The sequence below is a fragment of the Pseudorca crassidens genome, chromosome 11, assembly GCF_039906515.1.
Source record: "Pseudorca crassidens isolate mPseCra1 chromosome 11, mPseCra1.hap1, whole genome shotgun sequence".
NCBI classification, from domain to species: domain Eukaryota; kingdom Metazoa; phylum Chordata; class Mammalia; order Artiodactyla; family Delphinidae; genus Pseudorca; species Pseudorca crassidens.
Genome location: NC_090306.1, coordinates 100248420 through 100269495, shown reverse-complemented (window position 1 = coordinate 100269495; position 21076 = coordinate 100248420). Strand labels below are relative to the sequence as shown.

General features: G+C 61.2%; 1 protein-coding gene across 3 annotated transcripts; it reads left to right on the top strand.

The window, feature by feature from the left end:
* The first annotated feature begins 1290 nt into the window (after positions 1-1290).
* On the top strand, positions 1291-17941 carry TTLL12 (tubulin tyrosine ligase like 12). 3 transcript variants are annotated; one of them, XM_067698323.1, is made up of 14 exons: positions 1294-1584; positions 5462-5634; positions 7749-7947; positions 8791-8950; positions 9030-9163; positions 10156-10232; positions 11470-11586; positions 11672-11866; positions 12178-12289; positions 13012-13163; positions 13534-13615; positions 15208-15276; positions 15864-16002; positions 16483-17941. In XM_067698323.1, exons 1-14 carry the CDS (start codon positions 1375-1377, stop codon positions 16632-16634), a joined length of 1971 nt encoding a protein of 656 aa, XP_067554424.1. In that variant the 5' UTR covers positions 1294-1374; the 3' UTR covers positions 16635-17941. The 3 variants fall into 3 exon arrangements, 2 of the variants coding, with proteins under 2 accessions (XP_067554424.1, XP_067554425.1); XM_067698324.1 differs by lacking the exon at positions 1294-1584 and adding an exon at positions 1907-2394; XR_010932691.1 differs by lacking the exons at positions 15864-16002; positions 16483-17941 and adding an exon at positions 14594-14738 and having other exon boundaries at positions 1291-1584; positions 15208-15274.
* The last annotated feature ends 3135 nt before the right edge of the window (positions 17942-21076 follow it).

Here is a 21076-nt window from a genome sequence, read left to right as displayed (position 1 = left end):
GGGCAGGGAGAGGGACTTCCCTGACCGGTCCAGTGGTTAAGACCCCGTGCTTCCAATCCAGCAGGTGGGGGATCAGTCCCTGGTCAGGGAACTAAGACCCCACATGCCATGCGGCGTGGGCAAAAAAAAAGTAAAACAATTTAAAAATAAATTAAAAAGCGGGGGAGGGGAGCAGGGAGGAGAACCAAACAAGCAGATAAGTTTTATGTTTTTCTTATCTCGCCATAAAATATGAATTTTATTTCATCATCATCAACTGGAGTTTGGAAGTTTGAGCTTTTGCATAACAACTTAAGTGTCCTAGTCACACTGAACGAGTCCTCTACATTGGTGCATTTTGTTCAAATTCAGCTTAAAAGGTTTAATCAAGGACTTCCCTGGTGGCGCAGTGGTTAAGAATCCACCTGCCAATTCAGGGTGACACGGGTTTGAGCCCTGGTCCGGGAAGCTCCCACATGCCATGGAGCAACTAAGCCCATGCGCCACAACTACTGAGCCTGTGCTCTAGAGCCCGCGAGCCACAACTACGGAGCCTGTGTGCCACAACTACTGATGCCCACGTGCCTAGAGCCTGTGCACCACAACGAAGAGTAACCCCAGCTCACCACAACTAGAGAAAGCCCTTGTGCAGCAACGAAGACCCAATGCAGCCATAAATAAATAAATAAATAAGTTTTAATCAAAATATTCAGTAACTGAAGCACAAAAAAAACCCTTTAGTCTTTGAGCTTTCCAGCAAATTACAATTACTGAGAAGTTGCAAATGGGAAAATAACGAAACGCACCCCTATGGAAGCAACAGAACTTGGAACAACTAGGACGATCAAAGAATGATTTTTGAAATTCTGTAACTTCACTCTGCGCTTGGGAAGATGTCGGTGTGGTCGGTGCGGGACACCGATGGTCGGTGCGGGACACCAGTGTCTCTGGGCCTCGGTTTCCCCTTCTGGGCACTCCCTGGAATCCCTTCCGGTTCCGACCGCGTGGAGTCTAGAAGGCCTCACTCCCGGCATCCCCCGGGGTAGCCACGGGCTGAAAGAGAAAACACCGCCCCGACCAGGCGCGCGTGCGCACACGCCGGCCGCCCCAGGCCACAAACGCACCACCCCCGCGCGCTCACGCACGCGCAGTGGCGCGCGCATACCCTTCGGAAGGCCCGGCCTTTGGGTTCCCCGGGTCCGGCGCCTCAGCTTTGCGCCCCGGCTGCCTTCGGCGAGCCTGGAGGCCAGGAGTGTGGGCGGGCTTGCGGGCGGTGGTGGGCGGGGAGCCCAGAGGAGGGCGGGGCGGGCTGGCGGGCGGGCGGGCGGAGTCGAGAGGGCCGGGCCTGCGGGCTGCGGCGGCGCTGGACTTGGCGCTGGCGCTGGTGGAGGCGACATGCAGGCCGACGCGAGGCTGGAGCGTGGCAGCCGGGTCCTGACGCCGCAGTCGGCGCCGAGCTTGGAGCCGGACCCGGAGCTGGGCCCGGACCCGGAGGAGGACGCGCGGGCCCGGGCCAAGTTCGCGGCGCTGCACGGCCCGGCGCTCCGCGCGTCGGGGGTCCCCGAGCGGTACTGGGGCCGCCTCCTGCACAAGCTGGAGCACGAGGTGCGGGCTGGGGTGACGCGAGGAGGGCGACGCGCCGGCCGGGGAGAACCGGGGTGCAGGGCGCGCCCGGAGCGCCCCGGGATCCCTTTGAGAGGTGCCAGTGAAGCTGGGATGCGGGTCCTCGAGGCGCGCATCCTCCAATCCTGGTCAGCGCGAGCCCGGGGAGCGCCGGGGGTGGGTCGCTCTGGACCCTTCTACCAGGAAGGGTGTGGTCTGCGGGCCGGCTCTTGGCCGAGAGCTGCTGGGGTGGGGCGGCCGAGGGCCTCCTGGAGGACGCGTGCGGAGGAGGTTGGGAGGGCGCCTGGGGGAGTTGGTGGCTGGGAGAAGGAGAGCGAGCGCGTTCCGGGGCGGGGCGGGCTTCGGTGAGACGCGCAGCGGAGAGTTGGGGGGCGGCGTTAACGGACGATGCAGGGAAAACGGCCGGTGGTTTGAGGATGAAGAGCCACGAATGCCTTAACGACCGACTTAGACTTTAACTCCATGGCGGTTTGTGGCCTAGGAGTGGCGGCCAGAGCCTGTACCTGTGTCCCTGGTCCTGCCAGCATCTGGGGCTGGGCCAGGGCCGCGGCGAGAACTGGAACTGAAATGAACTTTGGCTCCCGTTGTGTGCCAGGCCCTGTGCTGCGTCCTCCACACATCCGAGCCCAGAGCAGTGCTGGGGCGGGGGGTGGTAAGATTCATCACCCACACTTTATACAGTGCAGAAAACTGAGGCTCAGGAAGAGGAAGTGACACTCCCAAGGTCTGCCAGACTTCAGAACTAGAAGCTTGCTTTCAGCCACTGCCTGCCTCAGGGAAAACAGACGTCCAGTGAGTTTGTGTGGCTTTAACTGTTTAGGTCACAGAGTTCTTTCGTGTTTCTTCATTTGATTTGAGCCCCGGGTCACCTTTATTTTGCATATCAACGAAGACAGGCTGTGGGAGGTGGAGACAGAATCTAAACAAAAGTGAAAAGAGGGCTTCCCTGGTGGCGCAGTGGTTGAGAGTCCGCCTGCCGATACAGGGGACACGGGTTCGTGCCCCGGTCCGGGAAGATCCCACATGCCGCAGAGCGGCTGGGCCCGTGAGCCATAGGCCCGCGTACCGCAAAAAAAAAAAAAAAAAAAAGTGAAAAGAGCTCCCATGCTTCAAGGGTCTCCCTTTTTGTGGGGTCGGCTCTTTTCTGCTGGCCTGTGCTCTAGCCTGTGTCTCCAAAGGGCCTCCGCAGGGTCCTGGCTGAGGGGTGGGCCTTGGGTTTTGGTGGTTTGCCCACGTGTTGAAGCCAGAGCACGTTCACGCTCTGTTGGGGCCTTCTGAGCTGGAACCAGATTCCTGCAGGGGCTGCCTCCTGGGCCGAGACAGACTGAGCAGTGCAGGTGGCGAGGTGGGACCCTGGAGCCAGGAAAAGGCTGCTGGACAAACTGCACCCTTTCAGCCAGTCTCTCTGCCTCTAAAATCAGGGTTGGACCAGGTACCTTCCTGCCCAAAACACAAGTAGTTGCTATAAAAAAAGGTGCAGTGTTATTGGTACCTACCTTTTGTAACAGTGAATTCCCTTCCCCCTCATGACTTGCCCTCAATTCGCCAGCATTTCCTGAGCACTTACCCTAGTCCCAGGCCTGTGCTGGGCAGGAGGGGACCCCAGCGGTTTGTTAGGATAAAAAGGTCCTCGTGTACTGGGTGAAAGGAGCACGAGGTGGAAACACCCTGGCTCCGGCCCTGCCAGCCTCTGCGGGCAGTGAACTCACCTGGGCAAGTCACTTGCCCGTCTGAGTCCATGTCTCCCCCTGGAAAGTGAAGACCAGGAAACATGGCTCCGACTTCCACAGTCTTGGTGGGGGACTGGGTGGAGAGGCATGCCCAGCTCATAGCCACCAGAGTGTAATGTCCCCTCCATCCTGGCTGCAAGATCTGCAGGCCCCCTGGCCACCGTCGCTCTGCGGAGGGACAGCCAGTACTTTTCCGTGACCCTCCCTTGCCCTTATGGGTTATGGGCAGAGCTGTGAGTCACCACGGCCAGACCCAGACCTGCAGCCATTGTTCTGCCGAGCCTGCTGTGCGCCCAGGTGTGGGGGAGGGCCACAGGCACCTGCTGACCCAGGAATGGGGACCCCCAGCCCCCCGCGAGCCGGGGACCCCGGTGCCTTGGAAAGGATGTGGAGTGTTTTACAGTAAATTTCAGCTCTTTTCTGTCTGCAGGAACTTCCCAGCTGCAAAACCATTCCCCTTCCTTACCTCGTTAGGGCCTCCTCCAGTCCCTCTGTGAGGCGGGAGTGGTCATCCCCATTTCACAGCTGGGCGAAGGCACGCCCTGTACTGTCCCCTCCCTCCTGTCAGGTTTGGGGGTAGAGGGCTGGGATACGGGGTTCTGGGTGGAAGCCCAAGGTGTGAGTCCCAGCCTCTGAGCTGCTCTCTTCTCATCTCCAAACTGGAGGGAGGGTAGTGGCTTCACCCTGGGATTGGGGGCTGGTGGGGGGGTTAAAGGCGCCGTCCCAAAAAGTGCCCGAGCTCCCCTGCGGATGGACTTGGTCGGCTCCACAGCCCTTCCCGCCCCAGCTTCTCTGCCTGGAGTCCTTGCACCACCACGGCATGGCCACACGTTTAAATCTTCCCCTTCCTTCACCGCTCACCTCAGGTGACGGCTTCCCCGTAAAGTCTTATCCGGCCCTCCAGGCCCCCGCACCGCTTACCTGGTCCTCTCAGATGGCCCCTCTGCCACTCAGGGCAAGGTCATGAGCGATTCATCCTCACACCCCCAAGTGCCTGTCCTGCGCAGCACATCCAAGCTGCTGGTGCCTGAACAGATGGCTGATTTCCAACTACTGGGATGAGTTTCTCTTCTGTTTTTAATAGAGTCGTGAGAAAGGTTTTAGGGGCAGCTGGCCTTCGCTGAGTCCCTGCTCTATGCCACGGACTCTCTGTGTACTGTTTGGTTGACGTATCGCTCTCAGCTCTGCTGGAAGGTGGCTGATGCCCCCTTCCCAGGTGAGAGACTAGTCTCAAAAGTGTCGTGATGGTAGCAAGTGCTTACAGAGGGTTTGCCAAGCTTAGCTTCTTCTGAGCTCTTCACGTGTGTTAATCATTTAATCCTCCCAACAAGCCCCTCAGGTAGGTTCTCGTATTCCCATTGTATGGATGGGGAAACTGAGGCACGGAGTAGTTCAGTGTCTTGTTCAAGGTCACATAGCCTGGCTGCAGAATCTGCCCTAAGGCCCCTTGCCGACTTGTGGCAGGTACCAGGTACATGAGTGGCTGTATGGGGACCGACTGGCTTGTCACCTTCACCAGCTGCATGTGGTTGGTGTTGCCCTTTGCCAGGGAAACTCAAGGAGCAAGGCCCTTACCTTCTGTCCCATCCTGGCCCAGGACCTCAGGACACTAGACCCAGGCCATGGTTTGTGCAGACCTGGGCTGGCGTGGTGGCGTCAGGAGGCTCTTGGGCCCCTGTTTCCTTCTGGGTCACCTCCGCTGCCCTGGTGTTGGGTTGGTGGTGCTGGTGAGAACAAAGTTGGGGTGCAGTCCCTAGCCACCAGGATCCTCACTCTTCCAGTCATTTCCAGCGTGACCGGAGCCACCCGCTCTGCCCTTTGAGCCGCATTTTCCCTATAATGCAAGAGGCCAGACTAGATATCATGGGACACATGCATGCAGTCCCACCTCCAGGCTTGGGTCCCACGGGCTGAGGGGCCTTGGACGATAGTGCCAGCGATAGTGGGGGAGGTTAGGGCCTCATTCTCACTGATTAGGAACCCATCTCCCCACCTATAAAATGGGTAGCTGGGCAGTAAAGAGGTCCTGCTTCTCCTAGGGGCTCAGTTTGTCCTCGAGGCCGGGGTGTGCCGGAAGGAACGGGTCAGGAATGGGGTCTCCTGCCAACACCCCCTCCTGTGGCCCCCAGGTTTTCGACGCTGGGGAGATGTTCGGGATAATGCAAGTGCAGGAAGTGGAGGAGGATGAGAGTGAGGACGAGGCGGCCCGGGAAGCACGGAAGAAGCCCAACCCAGGCGGCCAGCTCTGCTACAAGGTCATCGTGACCAATGAGAATGGGCTCCAGGCGGCGGACCCCAACAGGTAGGAGCCGTAGGCCGACGCCTTTCACCCGCACCGTGGCCGTCAGGGCCGGGCTCCCTTTTACAAAGGTGTCACCGAGGCCGTGGCCGCTAGGGAGAAGCTGTCATCGCGAGCACACGTGCTCCTGGGTGCCAGGCGCTGGCCCCTTAGCCCTGAGACAAGGTTCTGTCAGCCCCGACACTGGCGACGCTCCTGCGTTAGTTGTGTTTCATGCTGTCCTGAGAGCAGCGTCCCTCCCACACGCCTCTTAACTGTCCCAGCGGTCCCTCCATGGAGGTGTGACAAGTTCCCGTTTTGCCGATGAGGAAACAATGGGGAAGGACTTGCCTAGGGTCACACAGCTAGTTAAGATCGTGGGTGTCGACCCCAGGGCAGCCTGGACTCGTGAGCCCGGGCTTTTCCAGGGCGCCCGGGCCTCGCCCCGGTCCTGCTGAACCTCAGTCTCTGGGTGGAGCCCTGCGCTTTGCACCCCGGCTTGTGAGGAGTGTGGCCTGACTGGTTCCTCGCGTGAGGGCGCCGAGGCTGGGAGTGGGCCTGGGCCTGGCACGAGGCCACAGGGTAGAAAGGCCAGAGCCGATCCTGGCCCCCAGGCTTCCTGCCTCCCAGGGGCCAAGAGGGGCTGCCCTCCGCCAGGAGAGGCCCACAGGCCCCTCGGCCCGACGTCGCCGGAACCCTGAGGGAGAAACTCGCTGGCCTCTGGGGGTTTCCGGGCCCCTGTGACCGTAGCTTCTCCAGGAAGTCTGGCTCCTTCACCAGCCCCTGGTGGGGTGGGAGGGCCCCCAGGGTCATGACAGCAGCCAAGCTCCTCCACCCCCGTGCCCTCCGACTCAGAAACTTGCAGGCTCCCCTTTCTCGTTAAGTTCAGTACAGCGGACCCGCGCGGGCGCCTGCTCTGCTGCTGCCTGTGCCAGCCGTGGGGCTCGGGCCCAGCGGCCACCTCGAGCAGCTCCCGGCCTCTGCCCCCTCCACGCACACCACCAGGCAGGTTTGGGGAGGGATGGGGCCGGCGTCTGGGCTGGAGCCCGGCTCCGCCGTCCTTCCTGCTCCTGGGCCTTTCTTCCCTCCAGACCTCTGTGAGTCCGCCCCACCCCACCCCAACGGCCAGGCCCCAGGCTCCATCCTCCCCCGCCCCCGCCATGTCCAGCAGCCATTGTGTGCGTCTGCCCAGGTCACCCCCAGACGCTCCACTTTGAAGGCCTGGCCGTGTCTCACACGGTCATAAACTCTACGCACGAGGACGGGAATAAATCATTTGTTTCAGAATATGCGAACAAAAAATAACGTAAGTGCAGTAATAACTACTGCTGAGCTTGACCCCTAACCTAAGAACCAGAGCGGTGGCTGTGCCTCCCTGTTAGCAGGGCGCCGGGCCAGGGCTGCTTCCCCAGCAGGCAGAACCCCGTGCGCTCAGAGCCTCCGAGTCCAGCAGGGCTTGGATGGTGTCCGGGCAGCCTGGCCTGTGGGCTGGGGGCAGTCATGTCCTTGGGCCTGCAGTGGGGACACCCTACGCTCCACCACGCTGGTGTGAGAGCCGTGCAGCTGGCCCACCGGGCCCCTGCAGAGAGACCAGACTGTGTGGACTGCAGGTGTCCGCACACGGGGGGACTTGAAGCCTCTCCCGCAGAAGTCCCTGGCGCTTCCCAAGAATTGCCCGGAAGTCCCGGGCAAGCGCGAGTGAGCTCTGAGTGCGGCTCCTTTGCGTGTCTGCCTGCAGGTAGCAAGGCTGGGGGCCGTGGGCCTGCCCTCCAGCAGTTCAAAATCCAGTTGAGGACAGTTAACTGTCGCGGTGATCGCCGTAGTGATCACTGAATCCGTGAGGATTCAGTGTATGGTCAGCATGCAGTTTTGTCTCATTTGATGCTCACGTCAGCCCGGTGATAGCGGGTAGGGACCGTATTGCCCTGTTTTAGAAACTGGAAAAGGGAGAGGAACTGTCCCAGGCCCGCATAGCGGGTGGTCGGCAGAGCCAGGACCCCCACCCAGGCCTGGTGCGGCGTCCAGGCCTCAGCCCGGCCTCTTCCTCAGGCGGATCCCGCCTGCTGGCCCTCTTTCCACCCTCCCTCTTGCCCTGCCTGCGTGGTAGCCTCGCGCTCACCTGTGACCTGTGCCCGCAGCATCTTCCTTATCGACCACGCCTGGACGTGCCGCGTTGCGCACGCCCGCCAGCAGCTGCAGCAGGTGCCCGGGCTGCTGCACCGTATGGCCAACCTGATGGGCATCGAGTTCCACGGCGAGCTGCCCAGCACCGAGGCCGTGGACCTGGTGCTGGAGGAGATGTGGAAGTTCAACCAGACCTACCAGCTGGCCCACGGGGTGAGCGGGCAGCCGGGCCCCAGGGGAGGCAAACAGGCCTTCGCTGCCCTGTGCCGTCAGGGCTAGCGGGAGGCGTCCTCTTACCCCGCGAGCGAGTAGACCCATCTTCTGTGGCCAGTGGAAACTACCCTGGTTCCCCGTGGCTCTGTCACGCGCCTGTTACTCTTTGCCTCGGGCCAGCCGGTGCCGGGGACCCAGGTGTCCATGCGACCTTTGGGCTCACGGTACACAAGCCTCTCCCGGACCCCAGTGACCTGGCTGCCTCTCTCCTGGCCTCTTCTGGTTCCGTCACCCTCCTAAAAGCCCTTAGTGATACCCTGCTGCTTTCGGGAGTAGAGCTGAGTCCCTTCAGCATATCCTTGGGCTTACATCACCACCCCCGCTCCCCGGCCTCCCCAGGCCCACCCTTACGTTCCAGCCCCTCACCACCTTCAGTCCGGGAAAAGGCAAAAGTTGCTTCTCCTGATCTCAGCTTAGCTGTTGCCTCCTCCAGGAAGCCTTCCCTGAACTCAGAAGTCTCCCCCCTCCTCCGCCTGCACACAGAACCAGACCATCCATGTAGCTACTAGGCTAAGTGCCCTCTTTCCGTACACCTTTGCCACACACGTGATCACACCGCAGCCCGCTGGCCTGTTGTCCTTGTCTGCCAGGGCAGGGCTGCCGGCCCGGAGGCCACAGGTTCAAGGGACTGGAGGCGTGTGTGGTAGGTGCTCCAGGCTCTGAGAGGTGGGCATAGACGGGCCAGTGGTAGGTGTTTGGGGCGGGGATGCGTGGAAAGGCGTGCGGACGGGAGGGGCGGGGAGGCGGAGCAGTGGGCGAGGGTGGCGTGTGCTCTGCCCGCAGACGGCCGAGGAGAAGGTGCCGGTGTGGTACATCATGGACGAGTTCGGCTCGCGCATCCAGCACGCGGACGTGCCCAGCTTCGCCACCGCGCCCTTCTTCTACATGCCCCAGCGGGTGGCCTACACGCTGCTGTGGCCCCTGAGGGACCTGGACACGGGCGGTAAGTCAAAGCCCGCCCACCCCAAGGAAGGGCCGGTGCTTTTCTGCCACTCCCTGACTGCCCGCGTGTCCTGGTGCAGAGGAGGTGACCCGGGACTTTGCCTACGGAGAGGCCGACCCTCTGATCCGGAGGTGCGTGCTGCTGCCCTGGGCGCCCGCCGACCTGCTGGACCTCAGCTCCTCCACGCCCGAGCCAGCCGACGAGCACTACCAGGTGTGGCCTCCAGCCCGACCCCGGGCCCGTTTGCCTGGTGGCTCCTGGACCTTTCTTCACCCGGTCACCACATGTTGCTGAGCACCAGCTGCCGTGGGGGGGAGAGGAGAGTCTGGGGGTGTCTGAGAGACAAGGGGCTCAGAGCCCAGGGAGCAGACGTGAGCTGCCTGGGGCCCAGACCCCGGGGTCCCGATGCTGGGAACCGTCCTTCCCGAGGGTTGAGTAGAGCTGGGGGACTGGAGGTCAGGGCTGCTGTTCCCTGTTTTCGGGGGCTGGGGCTGGGGGACTGTTGTTCCACTTCTTTCTATTTGTTATGAACAACTCATTCAGCCCAGCCCACGCTCAAGGGGAGACGAATGAACTCTGCCTTTCAAAAGGAATGTAGAGGAGTTTATGGACACGTTTTATTTTATTTTATTTGGCTGCGCCGGGCGTTAGTTGCAGCACATGGGATCTTTGTTGCCACTTGTGGGATCTTTAGTTGCAGCATGCGGGCTCTTGTTTGCAGCATGTGGGATCTAGTTCCCTGACCAGGGATCGAACCCAGGCCCCCTGCACTAGGAGCGTGGAGTCTTCACCGGGGGACCACCTGGGAAGTCCCTATGGGCATGGTTTAAACCATCACACCGCTTAAGCTCAGAGCAGCGTTTGGGGGCTCCCCGAGGACCAGGTAGCCCCCTCCCAGGACAGGCGGGGCACCTTCTGGGCTGCTTGTGACTTGGAGGAAGCATTTAGAGCAATGAGCAGATGTAGAGCAATGTGTACGTTGTTCTTTTGACACAGAACAGGCTGTCCGGCACCCGAGGGGCCTTGAGCCCCGGAGTCCTGGGATGGGGGTGGTCAGAGGGCTCTGGGCGCTGCGGTGCCTGCGAAGGGCTCTACCTGAGGTCCAGGTGTGCCCCCTGGGATCCCAAAACCCTGATGTACAGGATGGGGAGGCGTGTGCTCCTTTCTTTGAAGGTCTGTTTCTACCTCCAGTGTTTTCCTTCTAGGCCATTTTGGAGGAAAACAAGGAGAAGCTGCCACTGGCCATCAAGCCGGCGGTGTATCCCTGCGACCACGTCTTCAAGTGCGTAGCCCACCCTGCCCCCAGCCTGTGCTGAGCCTTTGCCTCGGTCCCTTTCCTCATACTCGCCTCACAGTCCCCACAACTCCTGGAACAGTGCTCGGTACAGGGCGGCCTCAGTAAGTCCTCTGCCCCCTGGCAGCACAGCAGTGACGGAAACGCCACGGGCGGGGTCTCAGGCTCACAGAGAGAGCGCCCGAGAAGTGAGGGTGAGCTGGGGTGCGCGCGGCCTCTGGAAGCAGGGAGCCGGTGCCGACAGTGACGGTGCTGGGCACCCAGGAGAGCCACCCAGATTGCCAGGGGGGCCGCGCCCAGGTGTCTGCAGGTGTGGGCTGGCAGCTTAACGTAAGGCCGGGCAGGCCAGCAAGCCCAGGCTGGAAGCAGATGCTCCCTTTTTACGGGTGAGGAAGTGGAGGTCCTGGGTGACGCCCACCAGGCGTCCAGCTGGCTCGGCGACGGGTCCTGGGTCAGCCAGGGGCAGGTTGGCCTCTGTTTCCAGGGGGAGGCCCTCCCTCTGGCTGCCCACACCTGCTCCAGCTGGAACGGACACCATGCTCCACTGACCCCTTCCCCCAGGTTCTGGGGTCTCCTCCCACTGGCCCGCAGCCTGGCCCTCCTCCCCTTACCTGAGTTCACCGCCTAGCATCCCTCCACCCCCTCAGGTCGGAGGCTTCACGGAGGCCCCCTTAGCCTCGCCCCCTCCCCACAGCTGTGCTCCACGCCCCAACCACGGACTAAGCGCCCCGTGCCGGCCCCACCCGAGCAGCCAGCCCCTCGCCTCTCTTCCTCCCTGGATCGCCGTCCAGGGCCAGGCCTCCCTCCCGCCTTGAAACTCCACAGTGTGGCCGCATCCACCACCCCCGGCAGACAGGCTCCAGGCCCTGTCCTCTCCTCCCCCCGGGGCCAGTGTGGAATGAGGCCTTATCGGAGGCGGAGGCGCGTGTCTCGGCCACACGCTCACCTGCAGGCCCCCGGGGCGCCGGCTCCCTTCTCTGAGGGCAGAGGTCCCAGCGTGTGGACCCGTCCCGTCTCCACATGGGAGGAGGGAGCCCCTGCCTGACGAAACGCTCGGGTTCTCCTGGTTCGTCCTTGGGAGGAGCGTGAGGTGGCTCTGTGCTGCCATCTCACAGGTGGGGGTCCCGGGGTCGCCAGGGTCCCAGTGGCCCCGTCGCTGGGCAGACAGGCGAAGGCCGTGGGGCGGAGCCCGGCCGCCGACCTCCGCCCGCCCCGCCCCCCCCAGGGTCTACACGGACGTCCAGCAGGTGCTCGGCCACCTCAGCCACCCGCGCTTCACCTTCACCGAGAGCGAGGCGGACGCCCACATCCTCTACCACTTCTCGCACTTAAAGGACTACAGGTGAGGCGCCTCCCAGCCCGGTCCCCGCCGCCGCCCCCGGGGCCCCCGCCCCCGCTGACCGGTGGCACCTGCTTGGGCCCCACAGAAGGCTGAGCCGGGAGAGGCCCAGCGTGCTGCTGAACCAGTTCCCCTGCGAGAACCTGCTGACGGTGAAGGACTGCCTGGCCTCCGTCGCGCGCCGGGCCGGCGGTCCCGAGGGCCCGGCCTGGCTGCCCCGCACCTTCAACCTGCGCACCGAGCTGCCCCAGTTCGTCAGCTACTTCCAGCAGCGGGAGAGGCGGTGAGGACCCCCGCCCGCCCCCCCGGAGCCGCGGCAGCCGAGACCCTACGCCCATCAGGCTCCCGTGGTCCCCGCCCCCTGGCTGAGCGCCTGCCGTGCGGCGGCCACGGTTCCGGGAGCTGCAGGCTCTGGGTGCACTGCTGCTCGGCGGCCCTTCCTCCCGGAGGGCGGCTCCTCACTCCCGAGGCCCGGCCCCTAAGGTCTCCTCTGGGACCCCTCCCTCAGCCCCTGCTCTGCTGCCACAGTACTGGGGACACAGTGCCCAGGAGGGTGGGCCCAGGGCACAGCCTGGTCATCCCCTCTGCTCCCAGGGGCGAGGACAACCACTGGATCTGCAAGCCCTGGAACCTGGCCCGCAGCCTGGACACCCACATCACCAAGAACCTGCACAGCATCATCCGGCACCGCGAGAGCTCCCCCAAGGTGGGCCCCTGGGGCGCCGGGAGGGGGGGCTCTGCGAGGACCTCTGTGGGTAGGTCCCGGCGTCAGCGTTCTTCAGCTCACAGGAGTCTCACCACCCCCACTCCTTCCCCTGCCCTTGCCAGTTGGGGGAAGGGGCTGTGTGACAGTCGGGTGAGAGGAAGGAGCCTCCCTGGGTGTGTCTGAACTGCATTCCCGCGCGCACCGCGCCTCACAGGACCACGCGGCAGGAGGGAGGTGGCCAGGCCAGGGAGCCCCACGGGGCCCTGGACGAAAGCGCTGTAGTGGCATGGGGCCCATCAGTGGGGGAATTGAAGGGCACAAGGTTCTGCACCTGGACAGAGGCCCGAGAGAAAATGCCACTGCGATGACCCTTGTGAAGTTTTCCAATGGTGGGATGGGGAGTCAGTGGATTTATGGCTGAGAATCTGAATCCAGTTTTCAAAGCTAAAAACTGGTGGCATCTTTTTCTTCAATTAAAGATGAAGATAAAGAACTCGTTGCAGCTAAGACACAGGTTTGAAAAGACAGGAAGACGCGGAGTGCAGGGAGCAGGTCCCTTCGTGGCACCGGGGCGGGAGGTGGGCTCAGGAGTGAGTGTTCCTCCAGATGCGGTGACAGCACTTGGAGGTCCCACGAGTGGGAGCCACAGCTGGGGAGGTCGGGGTGCTCTGTCCTGGCCCAGGTGTAACAGGCCACCTGTGAGCCTGCATCTGTGTCCTCAGGTTGTCTCCAAATACATTGAAAGTCCCGTCTTGTTCCTCCGAGAAGATGTGGGGAGGGTCAAGTTCGACATTCGCTACATCGTGCTCCTGCGGTCGGTGAAGCCCCTGACGTTGTTCGTCTATGACGTGTTCTGGCTGCGGTTCTCCAACCGGTAACTGGGGAGACTGGGCTGGGGCTGGGGGCTGGGCGATAGGGCCCCTCTTTACTCGGGATGAGAACGCCTGCACAGGGGCTCCTTTACCACCAAGCACCCAGCAGGGACCCCGCTGAGCCCGTTTCTGTTAAATGGCAGTAATTCTCACCCTGCGTGTGTCACCACCACCTTGTGGAACAGGCACCTGCTCCCTCAGACCACGACGATGTTTACCGGCCTAGTGGGGATCTTCGTGGTTAACCCCTGGCCGGGGGGGCGGGGGCAGTGTAGGGCCGCCCCACTCTTGGGGGAACCGGCGCCCGGCCAGGGGGCTCTGAGCATCTGCACGCCCGGGACCCACTCGAGCGTCCGTCCGCTTGTCCTGCAGGCCCTTCGCACTCAACGACCTGGACGACTACGAGAAGCATTTCACTGTCATGAACTACGACCCGGAATTGGTGCTGAAGCAGGTAGGGGCCTGGCGCCGCCTGGGGAGGGGTTCCCGTAGAAGCTGGCCCGGACAGGACCCGACACCCGTCAGCTTGTCTTCCGGCAGCTTGCGTAACAGTCAGGGGAGCTGCCTTCTTGTACCTGCGTCCCCTCCCACAGCTGCCCCCGCAGCTCTGAGGGGCACTTGCTTGGCTCGAGGGGGCCCTTGAGGCTTCCCGGTCCCCTGGCAAGTCTGAGCAGAGCAGGGTCTCAGCCGGGAGGCGCAGGCCGCCTTCTGTTCAGCACCTGCTGAGCATGAGGACGCTGGTAGGGGTGGGGAGGCGCACAGGTTTGCGTCCCACGGCCCCCAGGGCGGGTGGCTCTGCTGGCCTGTGACCCTGTCTGGACCCTGGGCCCTCTGTCTTCCCCGTGCTCTCTGGGCACCGCAAGCAAAGGGCGTCAGCACAGCTCCTTTCGAGGTGAGGGCGTGATCCCGCAGTTGGCCAGTGGTGCACCTGGGACAGGTGGGGGAGGCACAGCCTGGGTAGAGGCAGAGGCCGGCTCTGGGTGGAGGCAGAAGGGAAGGAGAAACAGGCCCCCCGACGTGTGGTCCACGAGGTCCTCTTGGACCAGCAGGTTGGTTATGGCTGTTCTGGGCAGACCGGAAGTAGGGCACAGGCACTCTCCCGCCCCGCTCCACACAAGGCCTGCAGGTGGCCTCTGGCCCCGCCTCCCTCGAAGCAGCCGCTCCTGAATGTGGGGTTGTGTTTCCGCGGTGATTTGTTAGTAAATGTCCTGCCCCCAGCTCTCACTGTGCCACGTCTGAGACGTCCTCTAGGGGGCGCTGCGCCGTCCGAGTGGCCAGGCCACGTGCACGGCCGGCAGGGCTGCTGCTGGTCCTTCCTCCTCTTGTCCTGGGCTGTGTTGACAGCTGGTCCCTAGGAGCCCGAGCCCTTGCCGGGGTCCCGGGATGTTGCTGAGGTTGTCTCTGAGGACCTGAGTGCCTTTCCTCTACATAGCAGGTGTCGTCCCGAGGGTCACGTTTCCTCTGAAGCCCCCGCGTGTGGGGATGCGTGTCCAGCAGGGCGAGAACGTTGGGCTTCCATAGGGAGCCCGTCCTGGTCCTCTCTGGGAGAAACCTGAGCTGCCAGCCAGCTTGCTCAGGTGTGTTTTGGGTGACGTCTTGGCCTGAGAAGCCCCTGCTGTCCTCAGGCACTTAGAGCCGGGCCGGGCAGTGAGCTCAGGCCTGGGCCCTGCAGACTTGGGTCCGAGCTCTGTGTCCAGTGACCATCGTGAGATGGACGTGGTGACACGTTGGCCCGGGCCTCCCAACGTTCAGTGCCTCACTGGAGCCTCACGGCAGCCGTGCCAAGTGGGTTTGCTGGGCGGGAAGCGTCCCGTTTTACAGATGGAGACACTGAGACTCCGAGAAGTGAATGTGTCCAGAGCTCAGACCCCGTGTCCTGCCTCCCATTTGTGCCTTGCGGGGGTGGAGCTGGAGAGGCTGCTGGCGCCAACCTGGGGCCCCGGCGAGTATCAGGGCTCCACGTGAAAGCGGGGCAGGCCAGGCCTCCCCCGCCCCTGCCCAGAGGAGGCCCCGGGCAGAGCTCGACGGGCCCTGTGTCTGTTGCAGATGCACTACGACGAGTTCGTCCCGGAGTTTGAGAAGCAATACCCAGAATTCCCCTGGAAGAGCGTCCAGGTGAGTCCTGGCAGAGCTGGAGGGGCGGGGCTTGCCTTGTGGACCAGCGTGGTGGGGGGGCACCTTTGCCTTCTCTGGTTGGTCCTGCTCTTCCCACCAGGGCTGGTGAGGGAGACGGTGTGGGCTGAGACCCCTCCTCCCCTCTGGCCTGAGTGGGGTGTTGTGAGGGTTCTGGCGGGGTATTCAGGACACCCTTGGGACAGCCAGACAGCAAAGGGCTCTGTGTGTGCCAGGAATTGCACACCTGAGGGCACACGGGGACGTGCTTCGAGACACAAGCTGGCCGCCACTTGCTGGAGGGAGCGTTTCGGGATCTGCGCTGCCTGGCTCGGTGCAGAAGGGGCCGTGGGCTTCAGGGCGGGGGACCCAGGCAGCTCTGCAGGAGGTGGATGCCAGGAGTGAGGGAGCAGGGCACAGGTGGCTGTGGCCAGGTCTGGAGTCACAAAGGATGTCGGAGGAGGTGACTTGGCCGTTTGGGGACCAGGGCTCAGGAAGGGGCTGTGAACCCCATGTGGAGAGGCTGCCCTGAAGGGCTGGACCCAGTGTCAGCCGTGTGGGCCCCTGACCCTGCCTCCCCCGGCCCCCAGGCTGAAATCTTCCAGGCCTTCACGGAGCTGTTCCAGGTGGCGTGTGCCAGGCCGCCCCCGCTGGGCCTCTGCGACTACCCCTCATCCCGAGCCATGTATGCCATTGACCTCATGCTGAAGTGGGACAGCCGTCCAGATGGTGAGGGGGCTCCCCTGCCCCGTAATCCAAAGTGCCCTCCCCACTTACCCAAAGGTGGTCATTCAACCCTCCCCACCCAGCCCACACGGGGACAGAGGGAGGGCGTCGCTGCTCCCTCGCCACGGTCAGCACTTGCCTCGTTCAGAGTTTCAGAGGTTCAGAGTTCAGAGGTTCAGAGATCTGGGTCAGAGGAGGCCTACCTTTCGGCGCCACGGCCTGCAGGGCAGAGCACGAGCGGGGAAGGCAAGTGGGCGGCAGTGGTGTCGGGAGAGAGCTCACAAGGGGAGGGGCCCCACGTGAAGGGCAGGGGGAGCAGCAGCCCTGGCCGCGCACCTTCCTTGCAGAGTCCCCGGGATGTGGTGGCTCGCGTCGCTCCTGGGGCTGCAGGTGGCTCCAGGCTTCCCCCTGGGCAAGCAGGCCTCGGGCCGGGCCCCCCAGCCCACCTCCCGGGAGTGAGGTGCCCGTGCTTTTGCGCATCAGGGAAGCAAGTGATGCAGCCGCAGCTCCTAGAGGTGAACTTCAACCCAGACTGTGAGCGGGCCTGCAGGTGCCACCCGACCTTCTTCAACGACGTCTTCAGCACCTTGTACCTGGATGAGCCTGACAGCTGCCCCGTCACCCGCCTCGTCTAGGCGCCCGCGGGCCCTGCTGTGGGTGCTCGTGGGCAGATCGCAGCCTCTGTTCCCGGAGCTGCTTCTGCACCGTGCCCCCGCCCCCCGCCCCCACTCCTCCTGCCCCCACCCTGTGAGCCGCAGTGGCCCCAGCCTCACACCCTGGCGGCTCGGGACCCCTCCCCCGTCGGTCAGGAGCAGGCCCAGCCGTGCTGCCCCCGGGGCTGAGCGCTAGGCCCCTGCTCACACCCCCCTTACTGCCGTCTGTGTCTGTTTGGTGATTGGTCTCAGCTCAGCCACGGGCTTTATTCCGGAGAGTTCGCTTCCTGGGGTGCTGTGCTTCCAGAGGGCGTTAGTGAAAGGGGTCTGGGGAACACGACATGGTGTTGTCAGAAACAAGCTTCCCTAGGAGCACCCATGGGAGCCCAGCGGTCAACAGGCCCAGCCTGGCTGCTTCCCACGCTCTACCCCAGGCCCTGTGACAGGCGTCCCCAGGTCCGCCCTAGGAGCCTGCTTCTCAGACCCAACCTTCTCCCCCTTCACCAGCAACCTCCCTTGAAGCTCCGGGGCAGGACAGCCACTGCCTTTGGTTGCTGTTGCCTTTCCATTTGGCCCCGTGGAAAGGGCCAGATGTGGCACCAGCACCTCCCTGCCCGCTGGGCACTGCAGTGTTTCCAGCCTCGCCTGAGTTTGGCTGGGACGCTCCAGTGAGGGGACTCGGGGACAGGTGTGGGCAGCAGAGCACCAGGCAGTGGGCGGCTGAGAAGGATGCTTCCAGGGAGAATGCCGTCTCCCACCAGCTAGAGTCAGAATGTGGGGGTTTTGTAACTTTTTCATTTATGGGAAGAAAATACAAAATTTTTGTTCTTTCCTTAATTTTGTTTCTGAAATCTTGAGTCAGTTTCCAGGGTAGTTTGTGTTGCCACAGTGTACCCAGCCCAGCTAACCAGACGGTGGGTGTGACTTTCACGGAGGAGCTGCCTGCAGAGCTTTCATGTGTGTGTACGTGTGTGCGTGCGTGTCGTGTGTGTGTGCGCGTGCATGCATGCGTGTGTTGGGAGGTGCTTGTTTCATTCTGAAGCCAAGGGTGATCCTTGTGGCAAAACTGGACTCGACTGCGCCTCCCGCTTCGTGTCTTTTGGGGTGTGTCCGTCCACTGTCTCTGCTAACCAGAAGTTCAGCCTGTGTTCTGGAAAACACCCTTTCCTCCAGCCAAGGAGAGGTTCAGAGGGCAGGACACCTCATCTCTGGTTTTCTCCGTGGGAGAGCTGCTGCGTCCTGTCCCCTCCTGGATGTGATTTGTACCGCAATAAAGTACGCCTTCTCTACTCTTGCCTCCCTTCCTCTCTGGGGGCCCTGGAACCACAGCCCTGTGTGGTGTATCAGTTGTTTTCCTTGTTCATTGTCAAAGAAAACCAAAATATCAAGACGTATGCTTTGAGAAACAGAAGAAATGGGATAGTATTTAGGCCTCCAAGTCCCTGTCTTTGTTTGGGCTGCTCTTAACAAAATATCATAAACTGGGTGATTTAAATAACGGAGGTCTCTTTCTCACTGTTCTAGAGGCTGGGATGTCCTAAAGTCGCAGGGGTGGCAGATTTGCTGCCTGAGGTGGGACGCTCTCCCTGGTTCATAATCAGCTGTATTCTCACTGTGTCCTCGTGAGGTGGGAGGAGCGAGGGAGCTTTCTGGGGCCTCTTTTAAAGGCATTAATCCCATATGTGGGGGCCCCACCCTCATGACCTAATCACTCACTTCCCAAAAGCCCCACCAGCTAACCATCACACTGGGGGTTAGGATTTCAGCATGAATTTGAGGGTATAAATAGGCAATAGTTCCTGACCCAAAGCTTGGTTTCCTAGCACTGGATCCATTTCAGAATGGGTTGCGGTAGGGACAGATGTGGAGCTGAGGCCCATCTCCGCATCATGACCAACACCCAGGAGCCTCGGTCCCCCTGTGAGCCCTGAATCCGGGCTCCGTGCTTACACCTGGGGGCCTCGGGGATGGAGTTCCCTCCTGCCTGATTCCTCATCCTGGGGGTGGGGATGACAGGAGACTCTGCCCACAGGGCAGCGGGGGATGGTCCATGGGCCCTGTCAGCCGGCACAGTGGCTCCCCCTGGTGGTTTTGAAGGTTAAAACGAAAGCAGAGGGCCCCTGACAACCAGGCCAGGGTCCTTCCCGTGCCCCTCAGAACAGGTGCTCACACCAGGCTGTTCATCAGATGCCTCCCATGATGCTCCTGCTGGTTCCCAGTGAACTTGGGACCTGGTTGCCCAGTGCAATCCCAGTGGAATCAGCATAGTCACGGATCCGAGGGCCACGTGATCCAGGTTTTCCATAATTATAAATGTGCTTTTCCCCGATTCCAGAGGTCCTTACACCTCTGATCAGTGAAAATCAGACAACCCCCAGGAAGACCATCAAGCTGGGCTTCCAGGGTCCCAGAAGACTCGTTGCTGTGGAGACGGTTCGTATCCCTCTAGATTCTTTCTGGTACCCATCTTCACCTGAGTCAGTTTCTCTGGGTTAAGAATTCATCAGAAGCCAGACTCTGACGTTTGGGCTTGACAGGAGAGTCCCACTAGCAGTGATGATTGTACCAAAGTTCTACAGGGCGACACAGAAGAAATCCAAAAGGTGAAGCTTGAGATGCTGATGGTGACATTTAGAAAACGTCCCCAGTGATGACCTATGGCCAATAAACACGGCAGCTCTTTCATGGACACAGAATAGGACCTCTTGCTACAGGAGAGGCAGGCTTTCATCTTGCAGAGTCCAGAGCAGGAACCATAACATCAAAACGCCCGGCAAACAGAGTTGCTGTCGCTTCCCTGCTGACCACCGGCCAGCCGAGCCCTCTTGGGCTGTGTGAACTCTTGCTCGCATCCTTTATGGCTAGTCGGACCGAGAAGGGTTCAGACACACGGATTTAAGGAGATCTCAATTGAATGAAGCAGCTCCAGGAGAGACGCAGACCAGAAGGACCTGACAGATCTGCGTGCTGTGGATTTTCCCATTAAACCAACACAGAGGGAGGGTGGGAGGGAGGGAGACGCGGGAGGGAAGAGATATGGGAACATATGTATATGTGTAACTGATTCACTTTGTTATAAAGCAGAAACTAACACACCATTGTAAAGCAATTATACCCCAATAAGGATGTTAAAAAAAAAAAAAAAACCAACACAGAGACTGTCAGAACCCTGAAGTCCCTCGTGGGTGGCGACAGCTCAGAAATGCATCTAATCATGAAGCACGGGGAAAGCATCGTGAGAAAGTAGCAAACAAAACAGCAAAACGCACCCTCCTCTCGCCCGTTTTCCCGGGTGTTTCTATGGCCGTGTGTGTTTTTGTGGCCAGGAGAAGGGATGTGGGATGTTGCTAGAGATGAACAAACCCACGAATGTACAGAATGGAAAAAAGGGCTCTGCGTGAGCACCACTGAGAAGATTCCAGAAGCCTCAGGTACACTCAATGTGCTAAGTCTGGCAGGCACACGGTGCCCACGATGCTCCACGGAGCACCCCCGACCGTCTCGGAGAACTTCAGAAATAAACTAGTGAAAAGGATGTGCAGTCCCCCATCTGACGCTTCTGCTCTGATGAGCATCAGAAGAACTGGGGAGGGGATTCCCGGGTGGGGCAGTGGGTAAGACTCTGCACTCCCAATGCAGGGGGCCCGGGTTCGATCCCTGGTTGGGGAGCTAGATCCCGAATGCTGCAGTGAAGATCCCGCATGCCACAACTAAGACCCAGCATAGCCAAAAATAAATGTTTTTTTTTTTTAAAAGAAGAAGAACTGGGGAGCTGGCCGAGGGCTCAGCTACGTGCTCGTGGCTACCAAGCTGCTGGATTCCTGAGCACAGTCTGTGGGGCGTGAAATTCCACCAGGGTTGAGTGTGGGCGAAGTGACAGCCACTGAAAGAGCTGCCCCCTTCTCTCAGAAGAATGCAGTCAGCTGTCCCGGAGCGTTCCGTACTGTGTGGTCACGTCCGGATGTGAGGACGGAAGAGGCAAGGTGAGAGGGAGGAGCGGCAAAAGCCACCGGCTGCCAAAATGAGTGTGAGCTCTAGATACGGAAATTGTATTTTTACTTAATTTGAATTAACTTATTCAATGACCGAAACCAAACAGACAAGCAACAAAAAGGCCAGCAGCTTGGACCAGCCCTGGTCCTAGGAGTCTGCTGCCGGGCGCAGCACAGGTTGTAGGAACTCAGAGGGCGAGGAGTCGGCGCTCCAGCAGCAGCCTGGGTAAGAGGCTCTGCCCGGCCCCACTCCCAACAGCTGCCCGCACAGGTCATGGGTCCCCCAATTCGAAGCCGGGAGTGACACCTCCAAATCTGGGTGGACCTGGGCCAGGGAGGAGCTGTCTGCTAGGTTGGGGCATGGCCAATACTGCCTCTGACCTCCCCTCCCAGATGGAGTGTTTGCGAGGCTGTCCCTGACGGGGTGAGGCT

Coding starts and splice junctions, on each gene's coding strand:
- TTLL12 (XM_067698323.1), top strand. CDS start 1,375: ATGCAGGCCGACGCGAGGCTGGAGCGTGGCAGCCGGGTCCTGACGCCG. Junction 1,585..5,461: donor TGCACAAGCTGGAGCACGAG/GTGCGGGCTGGG, acceptor TGTGGCCCCCAG/GTTTTCGACGCTGGGGAGAT. Junction 10,233..11,469: donor CCCTGCGACCACGTCTTCAA/GTGCGTAGCCCA, acceptor CGCCCCCCCCAG/GGTCTACACGGACGTCCAGC.